The 26,818-nt window shown below is 44.2% G+C and overlaps 1 protein-coding gene across 13 annotated transcripts in view; it reads left to right on the plus strand.

Moving 5' to 3' along the window:
- The window catches only part of STRBP (spermatid perinuclear RNA binding protein), a 94,944-nt gene that overhangs the window by 28,566 nt on the left and 39,560 nt on the right, over positions 1 to 26,818 (plus strand). For 8 of the 13 annotated variants that reach the window (XM_087879488.1, XM_087879486.1, XM_087879484.1 and 5 more), the window contains exons 2-3: positions 14,561 to 14,728; positions 17,565 to 17,785. In XM_087879488.1, coding sequence (XP_087735614.1) covers positions 14,726 to 14,728; positions 17,565 to 17,785 — 224 coding nt within the window. In that variant the 5' untranslated portion in view covers positions 14,561 to 14,725. Of the gene's footprint in view, positions 1 to 7,429; positions 8,058 to 14,560; positions 14,729 to 17,564; positions 17,786 to 26,818 lie in introns of those variants that run through there. The other 5 variants (XM_087879482.1, XM_060684086.2, XM_087879483.1 and 2 more) reach the window with 1 other exon arrangement.

The following is a 26,818-nucleotide window of genomic DNA, read 5'->3' on the forward strand; positions in this document are numbered from 1 at the left end:
GTAAGCTGCTCCAAGTACGGGCAGCCCTCGGCTTACAACCGCAATCGAGCTCAAAATTTCTGTCGTTTGGATGGAGTTTTGCCTCATTTTTACAGCCTCTCTTGCAACATTTTGTGAAGTGAGCCGCTGCGGCTGTGAAATGAGTCACCCGGTTGTTAAGCGAATCTTGGCTTTCCCCCTTGACTTTGCTTGTCAGAAGGTCACAAAAGGGAATCATGTAGTCCAGTAGTGGGATTCAAATAATTTAACAACCGGTTCTCTGCCCTAATGACTGGCTTGGTGGGCGTGGCCATGGTGGGCGTGGCCAGGGGTGTGACAGGCAGCACTTGGCCTCCTGCACCCCCCTGGGAGCAAAAACGGGCCATGGGGGTGCGCCGTACCCTCGTGCCCCGTTTTGGGCCTAGTAGGCCTCCCTGCAGCCTCCTGGGAGCAAAAGCGAGTCTCAGGTGGACTCTGGGAAGGGGTATGGCCAGCCAGCAATTTAACCCGAACCGGCTGAATCCCACCACCGCATGTGACACTGTGACTGTCATAAATTTGAGTCACTTGCCAAGCATCATGTGATCATGGGATGCTGCAATGGTCGTTAAGGGTTGAAAAACGGTCATATAAAAGTCTGTTGCAACTTTGAATGGTCGCTAAACAAACTTTGTAAGACGAGGACTACCTATAAGCTGCCTCGTGCCACTGACCGATGGGGATTAATGCAGTGGTGAAATCCAATTTTTTTTATTACCGGTTCTATGGGCATGGCTTGGTGGGTGTGGTGTGGCTTGGGCGTGGCAGGGGAAAGATACTACAAAATCCCCATTCCCTCCCCACTCCTGGGGGAAGGATATTGCAAAGTCTCCATTCCCACCCCACTCTGGGGCCAATCAGAGGTGATATTTGGCGGTTTTCCGAACGACTCAAAATTTCCGCTACCAGTTCTCCGAACTACTCAAAATTTCCGCTACTGATGTACTGTCCCATGATCTATCCATATTTATAAAATATGCTCCTTTTCTTTCTATTTTAATTTGGTCTCTGACCGCAATAAAAGCTTACTTACTTACTTCCGCTACTGGTTCTCCAGAACCTGCTGGATTTCACCCCTGGATTAATCCCAGTGGTGTCCCCCAGATGTTTTTGGGGTTGCACCCAAGGTGCCAATGGCTATTGATGGTTATCTTTGTTTTCTTTTGCCGTAGTCATTTTACATTCCATCTGCAGCTCTTCATAATCTTTTGGGATTATTTTTAATCATAATGGCTCATCCTGCCGTTCATTATGAGCAACTGCCCTTCTCATCCTACGCATAGATGGAGAGGTGGAGACGGGAAAATGTTGGAAAACTGGATGTCAGTTTGGAATCCCTGTTTGGTGCGGTGGAGGGATGCCAGCTTCACACGGAAAGGGAAATTTTTTTTTCCATGACAAAACTCTTTTTAACATTGGCTTCTGGGCGGAGGGAAACTCCTAAAATGCGATGCATGGATTCAGCGTCTTGTCATCGTCCAACCTGTTTTGATAGAGGTTTTGGCACCTGCAGATTGTGGGGTGGAAATGAAATGCTTCGCAAGAAAGACCCCTAGCAGGTTTTTCCTCTTAGTTGTAAGTGAATCCTGAGATTTATTATTTATTTATTTATTTATTTATTTATTAATCAAATTTCTATACCGCCCTACTCCCGAAGGACTCAGGGCGGTGAACAGCCAAGATAAAATACAGATAATACAAATATTAAAAATCCCTTAACATTATTAAATATTTTGGCCGAAACACAGATTAAAACACCCAATTTATAAAATCACGAATTAAAAATTTAAAAGAGGAGAGTTAGGCCAGGCCAGCCTGCTGAAATAGAAAAGTTTTGAGAGCACGGCGAAACGTGCGCAGGTCCGGGATCCTCCGTATCTCTGGGGGGAGCTCGTTCCAGATGGTAGGTGCCCCCACAGAGAAGGCTCTCCCCCTGGGGGCCACCAGTCAACACTGTTTGGCCGACGGAGATTACAGAGGTGGAAGGTGGGGCTCTGATCTCCCCACCCGGCCGTCATTTATTCGCTTACTTTTATGAAGACCAGCAAGTCCCAATTTTTCCCGCTGGATTGCTCGTTTCAAATGAAGAAAGTGTTAATGGTTTATGAGCAGTTACAGGAATTGGGTATGGCTAATGTCTTGAGCTGAGACTGTTGAGACTCTAGAAAGAGTGCAGAGAAGAGCAACCAAGAGGATTAGGGGACTGGAGGCTCAAACATATGATGAACAGTTGCAGGAACTGGGTATGTCTAGTTTGATGAAAAGAAGGACCAGGGGAGGCATGATAGCAGTCTTCCAATATCTCAGGGGCTGCCCCAAAGAAGAGGGAGTCAAGCTATTCTCCAAAGCACCTGAAGGCAGGATAAGAAGCAATGGGTGGAAACTAATCGAGATCGCCTTCTGCCACCGATAGCCTCCCACCGGCCAATAAGCTCCCACAGAGAGGGACTCCTCACGGTGCCGTCGGTCAAACAATGTTGACTGGCGACCCCCAGGGGGGAGAGCCTTCTCTGTGGGGGCACCTACCCTCTGGAATGAATTGCCCCCGGAGATACGTATGATCTCCGTACGTACCTACGTACCTTTCGCCGTGCCCTTAAGACTTTACAGGCTGGGCTGGCTTAAATAATGAATTTTAATGGGTGTTTTAGTTTTTTAATATAGGGCCAAATTATTTTAATATGTTTTAAATTGTTTTTAAACTTTATGGATATACGTGTTTTATTGTGGCTGTGCACCACCCTGAGTCCCTCGGGAGAAGGGCGGTATAAAAATTTAATAAATAAATAAGTAAGTAAGTAAGTAAGTAAATAAATAAATAAATAATCAAGGAGAGAAGCAACCTGGAACTAAGGAGAAATTTCCTGACAGTGAGAACAATTAATCAGTGGAACACCTTGCCTCCAGAAGTTGCAAATGCTTCAACACTGGCTATCCCTGTGATGGCGAACACGTAGCCATATCAGTGGGCATGTGAACTCATCTCCGGAGCACATGCGCGCACCGGCCAGCTGATTTCCAGGCCTTCTGGGCCCACCAGAAGTAGGGAAACAGGCTGTTTCCCTACTTGGTTGGCAGAAGCTGGGGCAAATCACAGGAGCTCACCCCATTACGCGGCGCTAGGGATTCGAACCGCTGAACCGCCGACCTTTCCATCGACAAGCTCAGTGTCTTAGCCACGGAGCCACCGCGTCCCTCTTCATCAGACTAGACATACCCAGTTCCAGCGAGATGGTCCAGCTCCCTTAAAGAAGTCGGTGCCTTTCCCGTTTCTCTGCTTTTCCAAAAGAGTTCAGTGGCCTCTCCTTGGCTCCGATGGCTAGTTTAAAGATTAATGACACTCCACTTAAATAGCGGGCCGGTTTATTGTTTCTGTGCCCCTCTGGTTTTATATTACCATTTCAAGAAGGGATGCAAATGTTAAGAAGCCAAGCAAGTTCCTAATCGCAGCTGGCGTCAGATGCCAGGGCTTTAATAGAGGGCTCGGAAAATGCCCGTTTTGCTTGCCAACCGATTCCCCCCTGATACTTCCAAGGAAAAGCTGCTGGAACCTCCCTAAGGCAGGGTAACAAGTCAAAAAACGGCCCGCTGGATTTAATTTATCTTCCCCCGTGCTCTTTTGTTAAATATTTTAGTGCATCCGGCTAGCCAGAGATCGGTCTTTGCTTGAAAATGCACTTAAGAGAGCATCTTATGCAGAATATGTCCATGCCATCAGCAATAATTCCCCCTCCCCACTTCCCCCCCGCTTCATTTCCAGAACAAGTTTGTTTAGAGGCACGCGGTAGCCAAAATGATGTTTGTCGAAAGCAAACTCTTTCTATAACTACTTTGCGCTCATCGATTACCGTCTCTAATAGCGTGCTGGAGGTTGGATTTATTCTTTCAAGCATTTACGTATTGTCTCGTAACAAAGTCTTTTGGCATCGGGGGCAATTCCCCGTTTTTTTAAAAAAAAATGTGGTTTCATTAAAACTTTGCGCGTTGCAATAACCCGCCAATAAACCCATGTTTAGGGTTCACTGTGTTTTTTTCTGCGGCAAATCCACAAATGGGAGATTTAGATCAAGGATTTTTCGATCTTGGCAGCTTAGAATATAGAATAACAAGAGTTGGAAGGGACCTTGGAGGTCTTCTAGTCCAACCCCCTGCTTAAGCAGGAAACCCTACACCACTTCAGACAAATGGTTATCCAACCTCTTCTTAAAAACTGCCAGTGTTGGAGCATTCGCAACTTCTGGAGGCAAGTTGTTCCACGGATTAATTGTTCTAATTGTTAGGAAATTTCTCCTTACTTCTAAGTTGCTTCTCTCCTTGATTAGTTTCCACCCATTGCTTCTTGTCCTGCCTTCAGGTGCTTTGGAGAATAGTTTGACTCCCTCTTCTTTGTGGCAGCCCCTGAGATATTGGAACACTGCTATCCTGTCTCCCCTGGTCCTTTTTTTCATTAAATTAGACATACCCAGTTCCTGTATTCATTCTTCATATGTTTTAGCCTCCAGTCCCCTAATCCTCTTTGTGGCTCTTCTCTGCACTCTTTCTAGAGTCTCAACAGTCTCATCTTAGGACTTCAACTCCCAGAATTCCCCTGCCACAGGTTGACGTCCACCTGTCTTAAAGTGTCCAAGATTGAGAAAACACCGATTTAGATGCTCAAAACTCAGCTGTGGGAATATATTTCAGATAGCTTGTGTGTCCCAAATTCTCCTTTACCGGTTTGAAAAAATCTTCCGTTTCACCGTCATCCCTAATGCTTCTACTCCTTTCCCAGGTGAGCAGATATTGCTGGATTCTCCCAGTAATATTTTAAACATTTGGTGAAATATTGCTCAATTGGCTGCGGAGTCCATTTTTTCCTGAATTCAGGAATAAGGCAATCTTTGTTAATAGACCAGCTGAATTGTATTAACGTGGCCAGTTTGAGGATTAAATGTTGAGGTAGGGTTTGTTCTTCGGATTGTTCTCCTTCTATTTTGTGCGCAGCTTTTGTTCATTTCCCCCCGGGTTGATTCAGGCCTCGTCCCAAGAGCACCCAAAAATAATAAAATAAATTATCGCCAGCGTTCAGTGCCAGCATGCTCATTGGAGCGACAATGACCCAGATACGGTTTCCCCACTGTGACGGATGCTGCTGGAGAGAACTTTGAACGGAGGCCAGAAATTAAAATAACGGTGCAGAAGGAACCGGGGTGGGCTTCATTGTTTGTCATTGGTGTGCGCGGACCGTAAGAAACGCTCCCTGAAGACGGCAGAAAGAGAGCATCTGTTTAAACGAGGCAGGGAGGAAAACCAGCATCTTGGTTTGAAGGGGATGTGGGCGGAAGGAAGTGATCTTCAAATGTAGAGAGATCACATATTGGGCTCAGTAGGTTGCAAGGGTTGCAGTAGAAAAGCCATCTGTCCAGCAAGCCCAAATTTGGGAACATCTGGCAGAAGACCAGATCCATCTTAGTTCTTCTCCGTTGCGTCACTTCATGGAATTCAGCACCTGCATGGAAAGAGACAGTCGGGTTGCTTCAGATGTTGTACCCACCAGAACGTTAAGGTTGCCTGGAACGAGCTGCCTCGAGGCCCACCACGGGGTGAAATCTCCATTTCCTCCAAAAGAGATGTCCGCCTTCTTCCTCTTTGTCTCAGTTGGCTTCCTCCGTTGTGATCAGGGTCTCCAGCTTTGGAGAGCTGGTGGACATATTTGGAGGAGCTTCAAATATTCGGTTGATGTTCTTCACAAAAAAAGGCAGGGGTGGCCAACTGATCTGAAGGTGCCCTGTCTTCTCTTGTCATCTCAAACTTTCTCTTGGGGTTGTTCTTCTGCAAAGCAGGATAGCGGTCCTACAGGTGCCTTTCAAAAGGCACCAAGGAAGTCCAGTTGCCTTTTGAAAAGCACCTGTCAGGGTTCCGATGGATGCCCTAATTGATTCATGAGCCTTGAGCCAAGTTTCAAAAGAAATCCAGTTATTTATTAGGAGCAACATGTCGGCACATACCCAAGTGGAGTCAGCTCTGCCCCACATAATTTATGTCCCAACTATGGCCCTGTTTCCTCCCCTCCTCCCAGGGTGTGTCATAAATCACCTTCTCCAATGGAGCACTTTCGAGGGCTGTAGAGAACACACCTCTCCGGTTGGCTCTGGTAATTTAGGATTTGGCCTTGAGAAAGGTATGCGTGGAATGTGCTTCTGGTTGCTGCCGTGTTGCTCCATCAGTTTCCCCCCCTCCTGCCAATGGCAACTCAAGGCCAGGAATGCTTTACAAGTTGACAGCACCTTTGGGACAACCATGACTTGGATGATTGAGAAGCTCCATAAATGGACAGGGTAGATGTTTTTCCCCACCCATGATTCTTTGTTGTTTTTTGGAGAGGAAATATATAGAAGGACAGATCTACTTTTGGACGTAAGATTGAGGTTGGAACTGGCAGCTTGGAGTATTTCAGCATTCTGTTTATTTTTACTTAAGAAATTCATGTTTCAGGGAGTTGACAAGAGGCTAAAAGAAGTATCTGTGGACTCCATCTTTGAACGCAAGCCTTGCTTAGAAACAGAGAGTCAGAGAATGACTCAGAAGCCCAGGTTGGGCACACCTCAACCCCAAAGGTGTAGTCGGTGGATCCAAAATTGCTGAAAGGGAGACGGCGTGCTTCCTTGGAATTTCTAAAGCTACGCCCACAGTTGGTTTCCCAGTTGTTTATAACGATGTTTGGGTTTTATTGCGACACTGCTGTGGGTTGGCCAAGTTCCTTGATGGGCTACTCTGCAAAGGAAGGGATCGAATGATGCAACGGTGAGGAGCAGAGTTATTATGAAGTGAGGTCACTGGAAGACAAGGAGTTGCCCGAGTCTGTCTCAGCATAACTGGTGGAGACGTTTGGACGGATCGTCTTTTCCAAGGCAGACCGTGGATATATTTAACCCAGGAGTGTCAGGCTGAGCTTTCCTTGGGCGTCTGGTGCCCAGCCTTGAAGCAGGCTTTGAACCGGCTACTAAGAACGCCGTGTCAACCCTGAAGCTGGCCTGGCCGAAGCCATCTTGGAGCGTCGGTGTTGCCACACTGGAGCTGAGGGATAGGGAGGGAGGGATTAGAGATAGCTGCGGTTGTGTAGTCAAAACAAAATACTTCCTCTTGGGAATCAAGGACGTTGTTACACCTGGCTGGAGAAAGCTGGAGTGATGTCACCAGACCAGTGAACTCTGCCTTGATTGGGCCATGTGACTGATTGGGATTGAGAGAAAAAAAAAAACTTCCACTTTTAATGAGGTGAAAACTGAGGGACGTTTCAGAGTCGGTTTTCACCCGATCTGCGCCAATATGATATTTCCAATAAAGCTATTCTTCGAGGAATAATCCATCTGCCTCGGGAGTTTTTGCTCGCAATGGATGTATTACTTGGAACCCTGACACGCCGATCTGCAGGTATTGCAGCAATTAAAAAGAGAGCCAGGAATTACAACGAGGAGGAACTATGCACACCGAGTGGTTAATTGTTGCAAAGAGCAGGGACCAGACGCACGAGACGGGCCAAAGTCCAGCCAGAGGAAATAGGAGAGAAGCAAAACAACAATGCCAGGCCGGGAGGGAGAAAAGCAGAGTTCAAGACTGGCCCTGATGCGGTGAAAAACAGTGAAAGATGTCGGCCAGTTTTGAGACTGCTGTCTCTGGAGCTTCTCTTTAGCCGGAAGACTACTCTCAAGTGGCCTGACTTCATTGTGGACTAGACGAAGAATTTGTCGTGAGAATGGAAAAAAAAAAAACTTTCTTCGGGCAGCTCTGAATCAAAGGTGTTTTCTCAAATAGGTTCAGAAGCAGAGTCCTAAAACTCCTTCTGTACTTGCCTTCTTTTCCGTTGAAAAAAAAAATAGGCCGGTTGAGCAGGCTTGGAGTAGTCAGACAGGTCCACCTTGCTGGCAAAGCCAAGCCGCAGCTTAAAAGCTTTTGATCTCTGAAATAAATTGGAAGGACCTACCTGTCGTGAGGTAGAGGCTGCCCTGGGTGAAGAAGAGGCCGCTCGGTGCCTGGAGCATCCAGAACCTTCAACGGAGGTATGGGTTGAACTCGAGAAGGTCAACAGCTGGGGGCTTTCCTACTGTGAAATTGCGTAAAAAGGCCACCGTGCGTGGTTGCTACCCTTTGGTAGAAAGCTTCTAAGGCTGCTTTTTGTATGTATGTTTATTCTTTTAATTTGTCAGATGTTTATTTTATTTATTTTATTTTATTTTATTTCCAATTTATATACCGCCCTTCTCCCTGAGGACTCAGGGCGGTGTACAGCCAGAATTAAGAACATGAAATACAAATATTAAAAAACAATTAAAATATATATAAATTTGGCCCAAAAATTAAAAATCACAAACCAATTAAAACATTTAAAAATTTGTTCTTAAGCCAGCCCGGCTTGCTGAAAAAATGTTGGTTGGAGGGAGGGAGATAGATAGAGGAGGGATGGATGGATGGATAGATGATAGATATAGAGATGATGATGATAGATATGACAGAAAAATTCAATATAAATAAGGTTAGGGTTAGGGTGATAATTATATACTGTATACATATTAGCATATATAAGAGTAAAAAACTAGATATACATAGGTGCAGAGCTGCTGCAAAGCGAAAATTGTAAGGTAAAACGAAGAAAATTGTATAATAAAAATATTTTTAAAAAAGATAGATATAGAGATGATGATAGGTAGGTTAGTTAGGTAGGTGGTAGGTAGGTAGGTAAGTAGGTAGATAGATGATAGATAGATGGATGGATGAATAGATATAGAGATGATAGGTAGATACAGAGATGATAGGTAGGTAGGTACTGTAGATGTAGAGATGATAGGTAGAGGTAGATAGATAGATGGATGAATAGATATAGAGATGATAGGTAGGTAGGTACTGTAGATGTAGAGATGGTAGGTAGGTAAGTAGGTAGATAGATTGATAGATGATAGATGAATAGATATAGAGATGATAGGTAGATACAGAGATGATAGGTAGGTAGGTACTGTAGATGTAGAGATGGTAGGTAGGTAAGTAGGTAGATAGATTGATATATTGATAGATGATAGATGAATAGATATAGAGATGATAGGTAGATACAGAGATGATGGGTAGGTAGGTAGGTAGGTAGATACTGTAGATGTAGAGAGTATGATGATAGGTTGGTAGGTAGGTAAGTAGATAGATAGATAGATAGATAGATAGATAGATAGATAGATAGATAGATAGATAGATAGATAATAGACAGACAGACATAGAGATAAATAGCAATAGCACTCAAATTTATATGCTGCTTCACAGTGCTTTTACAGCCCTCTCTATGCGGTTTACAGAGTCAGCCTCTTGCCCTCCACAATCTGGGTCCTCGTTTTACCGACCTCAGAAGGATGGAAAGCTGAGTCAACCTTGAGCTGGTCAGGATCGAACTGCTGGCAGTGGGCAGAGTTACCTTGCAATACTGCATTTTAATCACTGTGCCACCATGGCTCTTAGATAGATATAGATGGGGGGGGGAGAGAGAGAGAGAGAGAGAGAGAGAGAAAGAATAGACAGACAGATATAGAGAGAAATAGCAATAGCACTTAAGACTTACATACCGCTTCACAGTGCTTTGTAGCCCTCTCTAAGCAGTTTACAAAATCAGCCTCTTGCCCCCAACCATCTGGGTCCTCATTTTACCCACCTCGGAAGGATGGAAGGCCGAGTCCATCCTTGAATGTTTACGTTTTGGAACTTTATATTGAAAAATGTGCCTTTCACTAAATAAAAGAGTAGGATCTAATTTAACACGTTCATTTAACTTTTCTGGATAGTTTAAAAAAAGAGAGAGAGAGAGAGGAATCCACACAGGTGTACGTGGACAGGAGTTAGCACATCATGTTCAAACATGAGCCAACCCCTTGTACAAGATGTCTCCATTGGAACAGATTGTGAAGGGATTGCGATGTTTATGGCTTCCTTCCAGTCTCTCTCTTTTTAAAAATTTTTTTTATTGAAAATTATTAAAAAATACAAAAGAAAAAAATATAGCGATATAGATAGGATTGCAGAGAGTAACTCTGTATATACATAATATACATATATATATATATACATATAATATACGTATTATATATATATATGTATATATAATACATAAATAGTTTAGAACATCAGCTTTCACCTGATAATAGCACAAACCTCCATTGAGGCAAAATCATCAAAATTGAAGGTGTGTCCAGAAAAAAGAATTCCCAACTACCACACAATATTCCTATAAATATTTACCCACAATCATATTGAGATTCTTATTTATTTATTTATTTATTTAATTTTGATTTATATGCCGCCCTTCTTCAGAGACTCAGGGCGGCTTACAATGTGTTAAGCAATAGCCTTCATACTTTCGTATATTTTATACAAAGTCAGTTTATTGCCCCCATAATCTGGGTCCTCATTTTACCTACTTTAGAAAGGATGGAAGGCTGAGTCAGGCAGGAAAGGATGGGAAACCAGTGAAAAAGCACAGCAGCCAAAGTCAGATGCACGTTCCATGCTTATCTCTCTCAAGGCTGTATCCCAGAGTTACCTACAGCAGCCAGAGGGGAGTGACACACCCTGGGGGGGGGGGGGAAACAGGGTCATAATTGAGATGTAAATTATGTAGGGTCAGAGCTGGCTTCACTTGGGAACGTGCCGACATGAAGCTCCTAATAAATAACTGGATTTCTTTTGAAGCTTGGCTCGAGGCTCATGATTTAATCGAGGCTCATGATTTAATTAGGGCATCCGTGGGAACTCTGACACACACGTTGTAATGGATTTATAGATATGCAATGACGCGATTGCCAGGAGAGTAACTCCGTGCACGCAAGTTTTCCATAAACATTAGAGAAATGCTTCAGGCATTGAATGAAAGGTCTTCCAATCTCCCACCCTTCGACATAAATGCATAGGAGATGAAGACTACGATTAAGAAAGGACATAAGGTATCACTTATAAGGTATCACTATACCATCCAAATTGCTGGGCGGCGCGGCAATAACCGAACTCCAAAATCAGCATCAGAATTAACAGGATTTCTCAGGGAGAACGTTATTTTTTATTTTCATTTTATTATTTTGCTCTTTTTATGGGTTGTTTTTTTTTTTTTTTTTGTCTTCTGCAAACTGGCCAGAGTCTTTACAACTGTTAGAAATGAATGTTACACCGACAGTACTTCAAGGTCAGACAAAATCGGTAGAATATCCTTCTCCCCCTTTCTGAAAAGTTTAAATAATGCAATAGGACCCTAAAACTCTGTAGTCCTCCAGTTCATGATTGTCCCAAAGGTGCTTTTTCAGAAGGCAACTGGACTTCCTTGTTTTTTTCCTTTTGAAGACGTTTCGCTTCTCATCCAGGAAGCTTCTTCAGCTCTGACAGGATAGTGGGGAATGGAAGGATTTATATTCCTTGCAGATAGCTGGTTCTTAGTATCCTTCTAGAGCAGGGGTCTGCAACCTTAAACACTCAAAGAGCCATTTGGACCCGTTTCCCACAGAAAAGAAAACACCGGGAGCCACAAAAGCCTTCCCGTGCCTGACTATTTCTTGAGCGGCCACAAAACTAGCATCTGTAGTTGAATTAAATGTTCTATTTTCTTCTGAAACTTTTCTTTTCTTGGATTTATCCATGGTTGGCATTTATCCATGATTGGTTGAAAAGCTCCATAAATTGCATACTGGCGGGTGTCGCACATTGGTGGTTGTGACGCATATTTTTAGTGACGGAGCCGCAGCAGAGGGGTGAAAGAGCCACATGCGGCTCCAGAGCCACAGGTTGCTGACCCCTGTTCTAGAGGGTCGTTGAGGCCATTTGGAGATCCATCTGTGTCCTCAGGGTCACCTGAGTAGTGCAAATGGTTCCTGTAGTCTGCAAATTTTCCTCAGGAAATCCATTCCTACAGACTTTTAGCTACACAATATGGGGTGAACACCCTTTGAATGTGATGGGAGTAGGAATGGATTTCTAGAGGAGCCTAGTTGTTGGGTTTTTGTCACATTTGCAAGTTTTTGCTTAGAAATAACTTCCAAGTAATCCAAGAGTGGGAGCTCATTTTCTGTCAGTTTTAGAATTGTCTTATCTCTCTTTTTTGGAGGGTTGAGACATTTTGCAGGACTTTTGGGGAAGTTTAAGGAGGGCCTGAGGTACCTAAAAAGCTTTAGGTTCCCATCCGGGCTTTTAACCTTCCCTGCCACCCCCAAATGTTGGCGGGTGCATGCGGCCATGGAACAATTCAGTCTTCACCTTGGAAATCAAATCCGAAATGAGGTTGGATGTAAGAGCTTGCAAAGTTTATCTTGTGGGTTTCCTCGTGCAAAATTAATGTGTTCCTGGTGGTTGACCCTCAAAATTGGCCAAGTGTCTTAAGATGGACCTTAAATATTTTTATATTTATACCTAGATGGAACAGCCAAGAAGCAGATGCAGACAGAAATAAAGATCCAAGAGAGGAATTTGGGAGGCAAGTCAAAAAAAAAAGCATAGCAGTTAAAGTATTGAAGCGGGCAAGAGACGACGGATAGATGATTTCTCTTTTTTGTTGTTGTTCTGATTTGCTTTTCTTTTTCTCTCTCCTTTTCTTTTTTTTTTTTTAGGAAGGTGACATGACTAGAAGTTAGGTAGGATAGAAAGAAAAAGTCCTTTTAATAAAGGGTGACATTATTAAAAGTTAGAATAAGAGATAGAAATAAGAGAATGAGGCATTTTAGTGTATACACTTTTATATAATAAAATAAAAGTAATAATAAGAGAAAACATGGAATAATTGAACAATGACAGATTGCAACTTGACATAAATGTGTATTGGCTTAGGACCTGGATATCTACGAGACCGTCTTCTGCCGCCGAGAGCCTCCCACCGGCCAGTACGCTCCCACAGAGAGGGGCTCCTCGGGGTGCCGTCAGTCAAACAATGTCGACTGGCGGCCCCCAGGGGGAGAGCTTTCTCTGTGGGAGCACCTGCCCTCTGGAACGAGCTCCTCCCGGAGATACGGACGATCCCGGACTTACAAACTCTTCGCCGAGCCCTAAAGACTTTTCTTATTTCATCAAGCCGGGCTGGCCTAATTTTTAAATTTTTTAAATTGTTTAATTTTAATCTGAATTTTAATGGGGTATTTAAACTGTTGGGCCAAATTATTTAATTTATTTTAAATTGCTTTTAAATTTTGTATTTTGTATTTTTACCTTTGGCTGTTCACCGCCCTGCGTCCTTCAGGAGAAGGGCAGTATATTAATTAATTAATTAATTAATTAATTAATTAATTAATTAATTAAATTTAGAAATAAATAAATTTAGAAATAAATAAATTTAGAAATATATAAGTTGATTGAATGTAATAACTATAACTAATTCTACTAGGTTTTTTATTTTGTATTAGAATGTATGACACCCAGGTGCCACACAGTTCACGCATCGATTTGATATGTTTATAAAAAATAAAAAAAAACTTTTTTAAAAAAGATGGACCTTAAATGTTTCTTCTTTATGCAATGTGGGGAGTCTCCTGATTTTAGGTGGTGAGGTAGAAGAGGAACCCGATGAAAGTTTCAAAGGAGCTGGAGGGAAGGCAGTTGGGGCCGAAGAGCTACTGAAGGTCAGCCCTTTGGGGCAGCGGTCACCAACTGGTGGTCCGTGGACCACTGGCGGTCCGCGAGAAAATTTTGGTGGTCCGCAGAAAAATTATTTGCATTTTTCCTATTGCACTAAATCAGGGGTCCTCAAACTACGGCCCCTGGGACAGATACATGCAATGAACGTTTGTGTTGCTGCAGAGAGTCTCCCCCTTTGGGGGTCTTTTTGTGTGGGTCGGAGGGGGACAGAAATTCCGACTCGGGGTCTGCTTCGGCCTCCTGGTGTGGGGCTTTGGGCGAAGGCTGGAGGGAAGAGCCGCTGGTGGCAAAGAGTCGGAGGGCCTCGTTCCAGTGGGACTGCATCATGGCCTGGAACTGGCTGACCATCTCAGCCTGCTGAGCCTCCAGGCGCCAGTACCTGGCCTTGCACTCTCATAGGTCTTCCCTCTGCTTGGAAAGCCTATGCTCCTAGTCCTCAGTGAGGTGCTTCTGCTGAGCCTCCTTCTCAGCCAGATCCAATTTGAACTGAGCTTTTTTTGCCAACTCTTTCTCGTGGTGGCTGCTTAGCTCCAGCAACTGCTTCCTGTTGGGGCCTTAAAGAGCCCTGGAGGGGAGGCGAGGAGTAGCTGGGAGGGGAGGGGCAAGTAGAGTCTGGCAAGGTGCCCCTCAACCTGAGTGACATTGAGTTGGCCACGCCCACCCAGTCACATGACCACCTGGCCACGACCACCCAGCCGGTTGTTAGGCAGCTTATATTAGCGGTCCGCGGGATTTAAAATTACGGATTTAGTGGTCCCTGAGGCCCGAAAGGTTGGTGACCCCTGCTTTTGGGGGACATTTCTGCCTTCCGCAGAAAATGCGCGTCTCCCTTCTCCTGGAAGAACCGCAGCCATCTCCCATGGAAACTGGTTTCTGATTTCTTCCGCTTCTGAATTATCTCCCTTGTTCTCTCTGGGCTTTGCAGGTGCCTGGTGGAACCTGACTCCAGGAACGCCACACCTGAGCTTGGGGGAAAGACTCGGAGGCTTATGTGGAGCTGCTGGCCGAAGTCTCAGTGCCTAGCCAAGATACCCAGGAGGAGGGAAAAGGAGAAAGGCGAAGAGCACCAGAGGTGAAACCTGCTGTAGCCATGGTAGGTCCTGCTGGCTGGTAAAACATTGGCCTGGAGGCACGGAGGAACTTCTTCCCGGCCTAGTAAACCAGCTTGATAAACCAGCCAGCCAATTGCGTTAAAGGCTTGTCCGGCTCTTAAACTGTGGGGGGAAAAAGAATAAAAAACCAAACAGACCTTGATTTATAGCAGGGACACTGTAGGAAAAAATCCCACAGTGTGGAGGCTGCCGTGGCATGAATTATTAAGGGGCCAGAGCAGAAGGATGGGCATAAATAACCTTTCCTAATAAAAGTGACATTTGCGAGTGGTAACCTTGAACTCGGAAGGTCCGCGGGGAGGGGTTATCCTCTTCCCTGGGGGTTCGCCACGGCTGTGGTTTGAAGAGATTTTTTGGGGTTTTTTTTCCTTTCCCCTGCCAGATGGCAGCGATATGGCATTTTAAAAAAGCACCCTTCCCAGGGCAGTGGGGGGTGGAGAGAGCTCATAGATAGATAGATAGATAGATAGATAGATAGATAGATAGATAGATAGATAGATAGATAGATATTATCTAGAGAGAGAGAGAGAGAGAGATATCTAGATAGAGAGAGAGAAAGAGAGAGATATTATCTAGAGAGAGAGAAAGAGATAGACAGACAGACATCTTGATAGAGAGAGAGAAAGAGATATTATCTGGAGAGAGAGAGAGAGAGAGAAAGATCTAGATAGAGAAAGATAGATATCTAGAGAGAGAAAGATAGATAGATATTATCTAGAGAGAAAGATAGACAGACAGACATCTAGATAGAGATATCTAGAGAGAGAAAGATATTATCTAGATAAAGAGATATTATCTAGAGAGAGAAAGATAGATATTATCTAGAGAGAGAGAAAGATAGATATTATCTAGAGAGAGAGAGAGATATTATCTAGAGAGAGAGAGAAAGATAGATATTATCTAGAGAGAGAAAGATAGATATTATCTAAGAGAGAGAAAGATAGATATTATCTAGAGAGATATATATTTAGATAGAGAAAGATAGATATTATCTAGATAGAGAAAGATAGATAGATATTATCTAGAGAGAGAGAGAGATCTATTATCTAGAGAGAGAAAGAAAGAGATATTATCTAGAGAGAGAGATTAGATAAAGATAGATATCTAGATAGAGATAGATAGATGATAGATAGATAGATAGATAGATAGATAGATAGATAGATAGATAGATAGATATTATCTAGATAGATAGAGAAAAATAGATAGATAGACAAACAGACGTGTGTGTGTGTGTGTGTGTATCAGAGGTGGGTTTCAGCAGGTTCTGACCAATTCTGGAGAACCGGTAGCGGAAATTTTGAGTAGTTCGGAGAACCGGTAGTAAAAATTCTGACTGGCCCCATCTATTCTCTGCCTCCCAAGTCCCAGCTGATGGGGACGAAATGGGGATTTTGAAGTGTCCTTCCCCTGCCACACCCACCAAGCCACGCCCACAGAACCAGTAGTAAAAAAATTTGAATCTCACCACTCACTCTCTCTCTCTCTCTCTGTATGTATGTATGTATATGTATAGCTTTGAAGACACCATTGATTCAGTCCTTGATTTGGTCAAACTGGTTTTTCCAGATGTTATCCCTTGGGGTGGATGAAAGAGACTTGCCCACCAGTTCTAGTAATCCAAACCCTAGTTTGGGACAGAGATGGCCCTCGTCTTACAACAGTTCACTTAATGACTCTTTCAAATTACAACAGCCCTGAAAAAAGTGACTTATGACCGGAATAGAGTAGGGTAGGGTAGGGTAGGGTAGGGTAGAGTTGAGTTGAGTTGAGTTGAGTTGTTGAGTTGAATTGAGTTGAATTAAATTCTTTATTGGCCAAGTGTGATTGGACACACAAGGAATTTGTCTTTGGTGCATAAGCTCTCAGTGTACATAAAAAGAGAAGATACATTCGTCAAGAATCATAAGGTATGACTCTTAATGATAGTCATTAAGGTCATAGGATGTCTTGATCTATTCCTTCTGTAGTCCACTATAAGCTTCTTGGTCTTATTGGTGTTAAGGACCAAGTTATTGCCTCCACACCACGAAAGCAACCGGTCCACCTCATCTCGATAGGCAGAGTCATGCCCCCCCCTCCCCCAGAGATGAGTCCCGCCACTGTTGTATCAATGCAAATTACTGGCGTGAGTGGGAATGCAGTCGTGCATATAAAGAGTATAGAGTAAGGGACTCAACAAGCAACCCTGTGATGTACCACTGTTAAGAATAAGGGCTGAAAAGATATGATTACCTAATCTGACCCTCTGAGAGCGGCCAGACAGGAAATCCATAATCCAAAGGCAGATTGAATAAGAAAACCCAAGATCCATAAATTTAGACCAGGGATCAGCAACCTGCAGCTCTGGAGCCGCATGTGGCTCTTTCCCCCACTCTGCTGCGGCTCCCTGGCACTCAAAATATGCGTCACAACCACCAATGTGCGGCACGCTATTTATTGAGCTTTTCAACCCCCGGTAGGCCAACCATGGATAAATCCAAGAAAAGAAAAGTTTCAAAAGAAAACAGAACATTTAATTCGACTACATTTGCTAGTTTTGTGGCTGCTTAAGAAATAGTCAGGCACGGGAAGATTTTTGTGGCTCCCGGTGTTTTCTTTTCTGTGGGAAAAACGGGTCCAAATGGCTCTTTTAATGTTTAAGGTGGCAGACCCCTGCAGAGCTAAAACCTACAAAAAGCATCCACACACACACACACACACACACACACACACACACACACACACACACGTTGTCATCTTGCTTCCTTGGTTTCTCTCTTATCATCTTGGGGAACCTCTCACCTTGACCTGGGTTCCTTCCTGCTTTCTTCCCCGCAGAGATCAATCCGATCGTTTGCTAACGATGACCGGCACGTAATGATGAAACATTCAACGATTTATCCGTCTCCGGAGGAACTCGAAGCCGTCCAGAACATGGTTTCCACCGTCGAATGTGCCCTTAAGCAGGTCTCCGACTGGATGGACGAGACCAGCAAGTCTTCTCGGGTGGAAGGCAGCTTGGAGGAGAAAGAGGAAACGGCGGATGGCCGGAGTAGCAAGTGAGTGACCGAAACATGGGCTGACCCATTTTATATTTTAGCTAGAATCCTTGAGGTGCACCATCTAAGTGCTGGGTGGAAATTTTTACTCCATGCACACTTCAGCGTGATCGACTTGGGCTTTGAAGGTTCATTGATATGGAGAATATTAGGGAAGAACGTTACATCATCTTCCTGGTGTCAGGGTCCCGACGGATGCCCTAATTCAATCATGAGCCTCGAGCCAAGGTTCAAAAGAAATCCAGTTATTTATTAGGCGCTTCATGTCGGCACGTTCCCAAGTGAAAGCCAGCTCTGACCCTACGTAATTTACGCCCCAATTATGACCCTGTTTTCCCCCCTCCCCCCAGGGTGTGTCATCAATCACATTTGGTGACAGAGCAATTTCGCGGGTTGTAGAGGTCACTCCCCTCCGGCTGCTGTAGGTAACTCTGGAATACAGCCTTGAGAGAGATAAGCATGGAATGTGCATCTGTCTTTGGCTGCCATTTCCCCGGTTTCCCATCCCCACTGGTCTATGGCTACTTGAGAGCAGGCCAGGGATGCTTGCCAGTTGACACCTGGCAGAAGACAGGGTCTCCCCTCTTCTTCCTTGCGGCCAAGAAAGAACCAGGATTGGGCTTGAGTAACCAGCTCATCTTGTAGCTCCTTCTGCAATTTTTTTTTCTCTCTCTCCCTCCAAATTTTGTTGGGTTTTTTTATTGATTACATTTATTAGTGCTTAATAAACATCGTGTTGTCTGGGTATTTAATTTGCTTAACCATTCTGATTACATTCTTAATCTCCACCCCTTTTTTTCCAACCACTGGTAAAATAGATTCCATCTTTGATAGTATTCTGTGTCTTTTTTTTCTGCTTAATTTTCAATGTCAATCTATCCATTTATGCACAGTCTAGTATCTTCTTAATCAGGGTGGATTTGATTTAAATCCAGTCGACTTAAATCACTAGTCAAAAGGCTTGATTTAAATCAACTCGATTTAAATCAAGCCTTTTTACTAGTGATTTAAATCATGATTTAAATCAGCTGGATTTAAATCAAATCTAGTGATTTCAATCGTGATTTAAATCAGCTCGATTTAAATCATAATTTTGAAAGAGGAACTGTCGTCTCTTATCCCGCAGTAGTCCCAATATTGCAGAATATACAGCCTCCTCATGCTACATAACTAAGCTCCGTTTCATGCTGAATAAACTAAATTATTAATGTTTCTTAAATAGAAAACTATATTTAGATAGATTTTTTACTCCAAAAGCAGTTTATTAAAATAAATTTGATAAAACTAAAAAAAAAAATCTGATTTAAATAAAAAAATCCAATTTAAATTTAAAAAATCTGATTTAAAAAAAAAATCCAATTTTTTTTAAAATAGAATAGAATAGAATAGAATAGAATAGAATAGAATAGAATAGAATAGAATAGAATAGAATAGAATAGAATAGAATAGAATAGAATAACGGAGTTGGAAGGGACCTTGGAGGTCTTCTAGTCCAACCTCCTGCCTAGGCAGGAAACCCTACACCATTTCAGACAAATGGTTGTCCAACATCTTCTTAAAAACTTCCAGTGTTGGAACATTCACAACTTCTGGAGGCAAGTTGTTCCACTGATTACTTGTTCTAACAGTCAGGAAATTTCTCCTGAGTTCTAAGTTCCTTCTCTCCTTGATGAATAGAATACAATAGAATAGGATTCTTTATTGGCCAAGTGTGATTGGACACAAAAGGAATTGGTCTTGGTGCATACGCTCTTGGAGTACATAAAAGAAAAGATAACATTCATCAAGAATCAAAAGGTACAACACTTAATGATAGTCATAGGGAACAAATAAGCAATCAAATCATATTAGGAAACAGTCTATATAAATCATAAGGATACCAGCAACAAGGTTACAGTCATACAGTCATAAGTGGGAGGAGATGGGTGGTGGGAACGATGAGAAGATGAATAGTAGTGCAGACTTAGTGAATAGTTTGACAGTGTTGAGGGAATTATTTGTTTAGCAGAGTGCTGGCGTTTGGGGAAAAACTGTCCTTGTGTCTAGTTGTTCTGGTGTGCAGTGCTCTATAGCGTCGTTTTGAGGATCCAGGATGCGAGGGGTCTGTAAATATTTTCACAGCCCTCTTTTTGACTTGGGCAGTATACAGATCCTCCATGGAAGCAGGTTGGTAGCTATTGTTTTGAGTTTCCACCCATTGCTTCTTGTCCTGCCCTCAGGTGCTTTGGAGAATAGTTTGACTCCCTCTTCTTCGTGGCAGCCCCTGAGATATTGGAAGACTGCTCTCATGTCTCCCCTATCGTGTCATCGATTTTTATCCACCCTGTTCTTAATTATCTCTTCATCGCGCAGTGATCTACTTGGGCTTGGAAGGTTCATTGGTATGGAGAATATTAGGGACATCACCTTCCTGGCAGAAGACAGGGTCTTCTTCTCTGTGGCCAGGAAAGAACCAGGGTTAGGCTTGAGTAACCAGCTCCTCTTGTATCTCCTTCTGCAATCTTGAGGTCTCCTCGGCCGGAGTTTATGGAGAAAGAGAGGAGCTGTGCTATCTGTCTTCCAGAGTCAGTAAGCAAAGAGGGCTGGCAGTGAGGGGCATTTGCCCCATGCTCTCCAAGGACATGCAGCATTTGTCCACTGCGCTTTGTGCAGCTGTCAGTTGAGGAGTCTCCGGGTTAAATAAGGCAAGACCGGCCTGGCCGAAGGAGACAATTTAAGGGAGGGCTGCTGAGTAGCATTTGGTGCTCAGTTCCAAGTCGGTGGAGTTCAAACATGTAACCTGACATGGTGGAGTTCAAACATGTAACCTGACATGGCTGTGGGGGGGCCTCTGCTAGATGAGCGGTTGTAGGAGAGCTTAAAATCTCTGCCTGGATTAGCTAGGACGAGGCGTCCTACCAGGAAGGAAGCTACCCATGGACCTATCGTGTTTCCCCGAAAATAAGACCAGGTCTTATATTAATTTTTGCTCCAAAAAATGCATTAGGGCTTATTTTCCAATTAGGTCTTATTTTGGGGAAAATACGGTACTAAATGCTTCCATCGGTCTGACAATCTTAACTAGGGCTTATTTTTGAGGTAGGGCTTACTTTTACTTTTACTTTTACTTTACTTTTATTTGATTTATATACCGCCCTACTCCCGAAGGACTCAGGGCGGTGAACAGCCAACAATAAAATACATACATACAAAATTTAAAAAGCAGAAATAAAATCGAATTAAATAGTTTGGCCCAGACAGATTAAAAAACCCCAATCAATTTAAAACAAATTAAACTCTGAATATTAAAAATATTAAAAATTATTTAAAAAGAGGGAGAAAGTTAGGCCAGGCCCGCCTAGTGGAATAAAAAGGTCTTAAGAGCGCAGCGGAAGGTGCGCAGATCCGGGATCCTCCGTATCTCCGGGGGGAGCTCATTCCAGATAGTAGGTGCCCCCACAGAGAAGGCTTTCCGCCTGGGGGCTGCCAGTCGACATTGTTTGGCCGACGGCACCCGGAGGATCCCCTCTCTATGAAAGCGTACCGCTGGTGGGAGGCTATTGGTGGTAGTAGGCGGTCCCGCAAGTATCCAGGTCCTAAGCCATGGAGCACTTTAAAGGTGATGACCAAAACCTTGAAGCGCACCTGGAAGACCACCGGGAGCCAGTGCAGCTCGCGCAGGAGGGTGTTACATGGGAACACCATGTCGCTCCCATTACCACCCGCGCGGCTGCACTCTGCGCCAGTTGGAGCCTCCGAGTGCACCTCAAGGGGAGCCCCATGTAGAGAGTGTTACAATAGTCCAGGCGGGAGGTGACGAAGGCATGAGTGACCGTGCGTAAGGAGACCGATCCAGAAAGGGACGCAACTGGCGGATCAGGCGAACCTGATGAAAAATCCTCCCGGTCACAGCCATCAAGTGCTCTTCTAAAGACAGCCGTGAATCCAGGAGGACGGCCAAGTTGCACGCCCTCTCCGTGGGGGCCAATGATTCGCCCCCAATAGTCAATGATGGCACCAACTGACTATATCGGGACGTCGGAAATCACAGCCACTCGGTCTTGGATGGGTTGAGCCTGAGCCTATTCCTCCCCATCCAGATCCGCACGGCCTCCAGGCACCGGGACATCACTTCAAGGGCATCATTGGGGTGGTCTGGGGTGGAGATGTACAGCTGGGTGTCATCAGCGTACTGGTGGTACTTCACCCCGAAACCACGGATGATCTCGCCCAGTGGCTTCACATAAACGTTGAACAGGAGGAGTGAGTGGACGGACCCTTGCGGCACCCCGCATACGAGGGGCCTCGGGGTCGACCTCTGCCCCCTGGCTTAATGTCAGCGTTCCAGAAAAAAACCCAACTCCAAGTAAAGACTCTGAAGCAAGCATTTTTCAAAGTTCTATTTACCAGAATAGGTAAACTGGCACATCTGGGAAAACCCGAATTTGAGCGGTCCGGGTTTTCCCTCAGTAAATCATAACCCCAAAAACCATCCCCTCAGTCCTCAGTCGATCACATGCTCCAATCCACCGCCGTCTCATCTCGAGACATCACTCCAACCACTCCTTCTCCAGATGCCGGATCGGCCTGACCTTGACCGACAGGAAGAATGCTATTATGTCTAAAGACAAAACCCTCTACTAAATCCCACCTCCTACTTTCCCACACATGAGAAGATGGCAGCATGGAAGCTTCCGGCCTAATACGGCTTCCAAACCTGAAATTTATATTACGAGCATCCTGAAAAATTATGCTAGGGCTTATTTTCCGGTTGGGTCTTATTTTATGGGGAAATACGGTACTAAATGCATCCATCTGGCTGACAATCTTAACTGGGTCTTATTTTGGGGGCAGGGCTTATATTACGAGCATCCTGAAAAATTATGCTAGGGCTTATTTTCCAGTTGGGTCCTATTTTCGGGGAAACAGGGTAGAAAGTCTACCTCTCCTCTCTCCAAGTGGAAAGCTTGGTATTCCCAGCCTGGTCAGTTTTTGCTCCAAAAGAGCCAGAGCAGCTGGTCCACTTCATTGAGTTTTTGGTTGTTTTTTGGGGGGTTTTTTAACTTGCTTTTTTTTAAAGCCCACAGACCACACATTTGGGCTTCGAGGCTGGACGCGCTGTGAAGCCATCGATGCGTGCACGAAACAAATTGTCGGGGAGATAGAAAGTCAATGGCGCAAAACAAATAATCTATGCTTAGGATAAGATGGATTTGCTGATGGCTATCCGAAGGAGTCCCAGAGCACCAATTTGCTTGACTTCTCTCCACTCCTGACCTCCCGCTTCCTGGTTTGAGTTGTAATTAATGGCGCTGATGTCACACCGTCCAAAGGAGGCTGGGGGTGGAAAATACCCTCCCCCCCCGCTTTGCCCCTCTGAAGCGTCCGCATGGCATTTGCCCAGGGAAATCCTGCAGAACCTGCAGTCGTATCGATAATCTGCAGTTGCAGCAATGCCATTCTGCATCTCTCTCTGCACATGTGCAGCCTTCTAATCCTGGGAACATCTTCTTACATTCTAACTCTGGGGTAACTTACTTTGGAAGTTAATGCGATGGGAGGCACCCTTGATGCCAAGGAAAAAATGAAGAGACCGGTTATGTTTTCAAATCACTTTCCAAAGTACCATTATCGTGAAGGAACATACAGAATTTCCTTGTCCGGTAAAAAGGTAAAGGTTCCCCTCGCACATATGTGCTAGTCGTTCCCGATTCTATCTCCGTTTCAAAGCCGAAGAGCCAGCACTGTCCAAAGACGTCTCCGTGGTCACGTGGCCGGCATGACTCAACGCCAAAGGCGCATGGAACGCTGTTACCTTCCCTATTTTTCTACTTGCATTTTTTACGTGCTTTCGAACTGCTAGGTTGGCAGAAGCTGGGACAAGTCATGGGAGCTCACCCCGTTTACACGGGACTCGGGATTCTAACCGCTGAACTGCCGACCTTTCGATCGACAAGCTCAGTGTCTTAGCCACTGAGCCACCGTGTCTCTAATCGTAATTATTACATTCAACCAAATTATATATTTCTAATATATAATAATACACATTTATATTAAGTTATAATCTATCGTTATTTGATTATTCAAGTATACACTAACTAATCAAGAGATCTTCCTGGCATTTGGGGAGAGTTGATCCTGCTTGATTAAGAGAAATCTGGGCCTAGTTAAAGCACGAGATATCCAGGAGGCATCACCAGGAAGTTGGGAAGGAAGACCAGAAAATGAAAATATGAAGGGCAGAAGTTGTTCATTGAACGTGCGACATCTTCCCCTTTGCTCTCTCTTTTTGTGTGAGGTTATGATTACATTTTTAACAGCTGCCGATGGTGCAAACTCCAGGAGCTTCTTTTCCTCTGGTTCTCTATGCTGGATTTTTTTTTTTTTTTTTATAACATGAGCTCGTGCTAAATTTGGGGTGCTGTTTTCTTCGTCAGGTGGATTAATGCTTTTGGCCAGATGTCCCCTAAAAGGAGCAGGTTGACTGTAGGGAAGCATGCATGGGAATTCAATGGTATTGGGTTGATGTTCTACCTCTTGGCCCTAATTTACTTTTCATGATGCCAGCCTTCTGGTAGCTCTTTCTATCCATTCTCCACATTTTTTTAGAGAGAGAGAAAGAAAGAGAGAAAGAAAGGGGGCGAGAGAAAGAGAGAAAGAAAGAGAAAGAGAGAGAAAGAAAGGGGAGAGAAAAAAGAGAGAAAGAATGAGTGAGAGAGAGAAAGAAAGAAATAAAAAGAAAGAATGAGAAAGAGAGAGAATGAGAAAGAGAAAGGGGAGAGAAAAAAAGAAAGAATAGTGAAAGAGGGAGAAATAAAGAGAGAAAGAGAGAGAAAGAATGAGAAAGAGATAATGAGAGAAAGAATGAGAGAGAGAAAGAAAGAATGAGAAAGAGAGAGGAAGAGAGAAAGAGATAATGAGAGAAAGAAAGAGACAGAAAGAAAGAATGAGAAAGATGAGAGAGGAAGAGAGAAAGAGAGAGAATGAGAAAGAGATAATGAGAGAAAGAATGAGAGACAAAGAAAGAAAGAATGAGAAAGATGAGAGAGGAAGAGAAAGAAAGAGAATGAGAGGAAAGAGAAAGAAAGAAAAAGCAAGAGAAAGAGAATGAGAGAGAAAGAGAGAAAGATGGAGAAAGAGAATGATAGAGAAAGAAAGAGAGAGAGAGAGAGAGAAAGGGGGAGGGAGAGAGAGAGAGAGTGCGTACTTAAAAGCTCCTGCAATGAGTCAAAGCCCTTTCCCTTCCCTCCTTGCCACAAGGAAGACGAGGGGGGAAAAACCCCCCAACATATCCCAGATTTTCTGGAGCAGAAAAGGGACAGTGGCTGTGAAGGAGGATGGTGTGGAGCCTTAAATGCAAAATTTATTAGTGGTTAAAAAACGGTGACGTGGCAGATTATGTGGCCCAGCTGTGCCGTGTCCTTACATCAACGGTGGGATTTTCAGAAGCAGCAGCTGCCTCGTTGAAGAGGCTACTCTGCGTAAGAGCCTCTGTCGGCTTCCATTTGCCCTTCAGCTGCTCGGTGTATGTGTGTTTGAGAGAGAGAAAGTGGGGGGGAGAGGGAGAGAGAGAGCTGAGCTGAGCTGCCGGTCTAGCATTTTCTGAAATCCCAGCCACCCGTCACTGAGCTATTGACACAATGGTTTTGGTGTGAGTTGCGTTACACTCTGGAAGCCAAAGCAGCTGCTCTAATGAGTTAACAGTCTGGCGTTCACATTTCTCCATGCTCTGAAGCCTTGCACATCTCTTGTCAAACATTCTGGGTTTAAGAGAGCCAAGCAGGTGGGTGCAAAATACAATAATAATAATAATAACAACAACAAACAACAACAACAACAACTGCAAGCCGAAGTAGAAAGACTGTGGCAAAAAAAGAAAGCAGAGGTGGCATCCATAGTCATGAGAGTCTTCGGTGCGATCCCCAAAACAACTTGAGTACCGTTACGAGCACCGTCGGCATTGACAAAAATCCCCGTTGGTCAATTGCGGAAGGCAGCTTTACTAGGAACAGCTTACATCCTGCCAGGAGACATTGAAAACCTCCAAGCATCAACATCAGCCTTTCTCAGGTCCTTGGGAAGGTCTCAGTAGGTGGACAAAAATGCCAGACCCAGTCTAAATAATCTGCTGACAGTGCAGTGAACCATAATACAGGTAGTCCTTGATTTACAATGGTCCATTTAGTGACTGTTCGAAGTTACAACGACACTGAAAAACATGTCTTACGACCGTTTCTCACACAACCTTTGCAGCATCTCCATGCTCATGTGACCAAAATTCAGATGCTTGGCGACTGGTTCATATTTATGACCGTCGCTGTGTCCTGAGGTCATGTGACCACCTTTTGCAACCTTCTGACCAGCAAAATCAATGAGAAAGCCAGATTCACTTAACAACCGGGTTACTAACTTATCAACTGCAGTGATTCACCTAACAACTATGGCACAAAAGGTCATAAAACGGGGCAAAACTCACTTAACAAGTGTCTCGCTTAACCACAGAAATGTTGGGCTCAATTGTGGCCCTAAGTCGAGGACTATCTGTAATTTATTATTTGAATTACCACCGGCATTGACAAAATCCCCATCGGTCAATTGCAGCAGGCAGCTTTGCTTAGAACAGCTTACATCCTGTGAAGAAGCTTTCAGCACCATTAAAACGTCCACATCTGCCTATCTCAGGTCTTTGGGAAGGTCTCCATAAAGGTAAAGGCAAAGGTTCCCCTCGCACATATGTGCTAGTCGTGCCTGACTCTAGGGGGAGGTGCTCATCTCCGTTTCAAAGCCGAAGACGTCTCCATGGTCATGTCGCTGGCAGGACTAAACGCCAAAGGTGCACAGAACGCTGTTACCCTCCCACCAAAGGTGGTCCCTATTTTTCTACTTGCATTTTTTCCGTGCTTTCGAACTGCTAGGTAGGCAGAAGCTGGGACAAGTCACGGGAGCTCACCCCATTAGGCAGTGCTAGGGATTCGAACCACTGAGCCACTGACCTTTCGATCGGCAAACTCGGCGTCCAAGCCATTGAGCCACCGCGTCCTTAAGGTCTCCATA

Source organism: Pantherophis guttatus, chromosome 16 (genome assembly GCF_059756535.1).
Source record: "Pantherophis guttatus breed Tessera chromosome 16, ASM5975653v1, whole genome shotgun sequence".
NCBI lineage: Eukaryota > Metazoa > Chordata > Lepidosauria > Squamata > Colubridae > Pantherophis > Pantherophis guttatus.